Source organism: Lactuca sativa, chromosome 4, assembly GCF_002870075.4.
Source record: "Lactuca sativa cultivar Salinas chromosome 4, Lsat_Salinas_v11, whole genome shotgun sequence".
Taxonomy (NCBI): Eukaryota; Viridiplantae; Streptophyta; class Magnoliopsida; order Asterales; family Asteraceae; genus Lactuca; species Lactuca sativa.
This window is the reverse complement of record NC_056626.2, coordinates 108,296,470-108,297,650: the sequence shown is the minus strand read 5'-3', so window position 1 is coordinate 108,297,650 and position 1,181 is coordinate 108,296,470. Positions and strand designations below refer to the sequence as shown.

The following is a 1,181-nucleotide window of genomic DNA, read 5'->3' as shown; positions in this document are numbered from 1 at the left end:
ATGGCAACAGGGGAGTCACCCGACACCATGGACGACTATATGAGAATGTCCGAAAGAACCACAAGGGAAAGTTTGTATACATTGTCAAAGGGTGTTGTTGAAATATTTGGAGACGTGTATTTGTGGAAACCGTCGTTGCATGATTTGCGAGAATTGTATGCGGCGCATGAAGAACGTCATGGGTTTCCCAGAATGATCGGAAGCATTGATTGCACACCTTGGAAATGGAAAAATTGTTCGGTAGCATGGAAAGGGCAATATGCAAGTGATCATCACGGATCACCTTCGTTGGTTTTAGAGGTTGTTGCTTCACAAGATTTATGGATTTTGCATGCATTTTTTGGGGTTGCGGGTTCTAACAACGACGTCAACGTTCTTGATCAGTCATCAATATTAGACGATCTTTTGAATGGAAAGACCCTGGATGCTCTTTTCACGGTGAATGGAAACAGATACAAATATGGGTATTACCTTACAGATGGAATATATCATCAGTATTCCACATTCGTGAAGGCATTCCACCACCCGGTTGAAGAACGAGACAATTTTTTTTAAGAGAAGACAAGAAGGAGCATGTAAGGATGTGGAACGTGCTTTTGGAGTGCTGAAGGCGAAGTGGCATATAGTTTAACATGCAGCATGACCATTGGATTTAAAAACTCTACGATATATCATGTATGCATGTATCATAATGCATAACATAGTAGTAGAAGATAAAGGGAGAAATATTGCACACTATATCCCAACGGAGCTCAGACACGTTCAGTTTCAACCAGGAACAACAGATTATTTGCATCGTATTGTTGACATTCAGGACGCAAATAAACACAGACAACTTTGAGAGGACTTGGCGGATTATATCTTCTATGGTAACAATAACGATAACGAATAGCGTTTAGTTTTAAAAAAAAAATGTTTTTTTTCACGAATAGCGTTGTATTTGTTTTTTTTTTTTTTTTTTTTTTGAATTTTGATGTTATGTGTAATTTAATTTCTATGTTATTTTTAATCTTTAAGATTTGTTTTTAATATAGGTTATTTATAATTTTTAAACATTATATTTATTTATTATGTTATACTTAAAAAATATTTGTTTAAACTAAAATAATAATAATAATAATAAATAATAAAAAATTATAAAATGGAAAAAAGTTGGTGCTATAACAAGATGCAACATGGTA

At 34.3% G+C, this 1,181-nt stretch overlaps 1 protein-coding gene across 1 annotated transcript; it reads left to right on the top strand.

Moving 5' to 3' along the window:
- LOC111886214 (uncharacterized) lies at positions 1-555 on the top strand. Its single transcript, XM_023882445.1, has one exon. It carries the CDS (start codon positions 1-3, stop codon positions 553-555), a length of 555 nt encoding a protein of 184 aa, XP_023738213.1.
- Positions 556-1,181: the final 626 nt, after the last annotated feature.

Bases quoted from the DNA above. Each gene is read 5' to 3' on its own strand.
- LOC111886214 (XM_023882445.1), top strand. From the start codon at position 1: ATGGCAACAGGGGAGTCACCCGACACCATGGACGACTATATGAGAATG.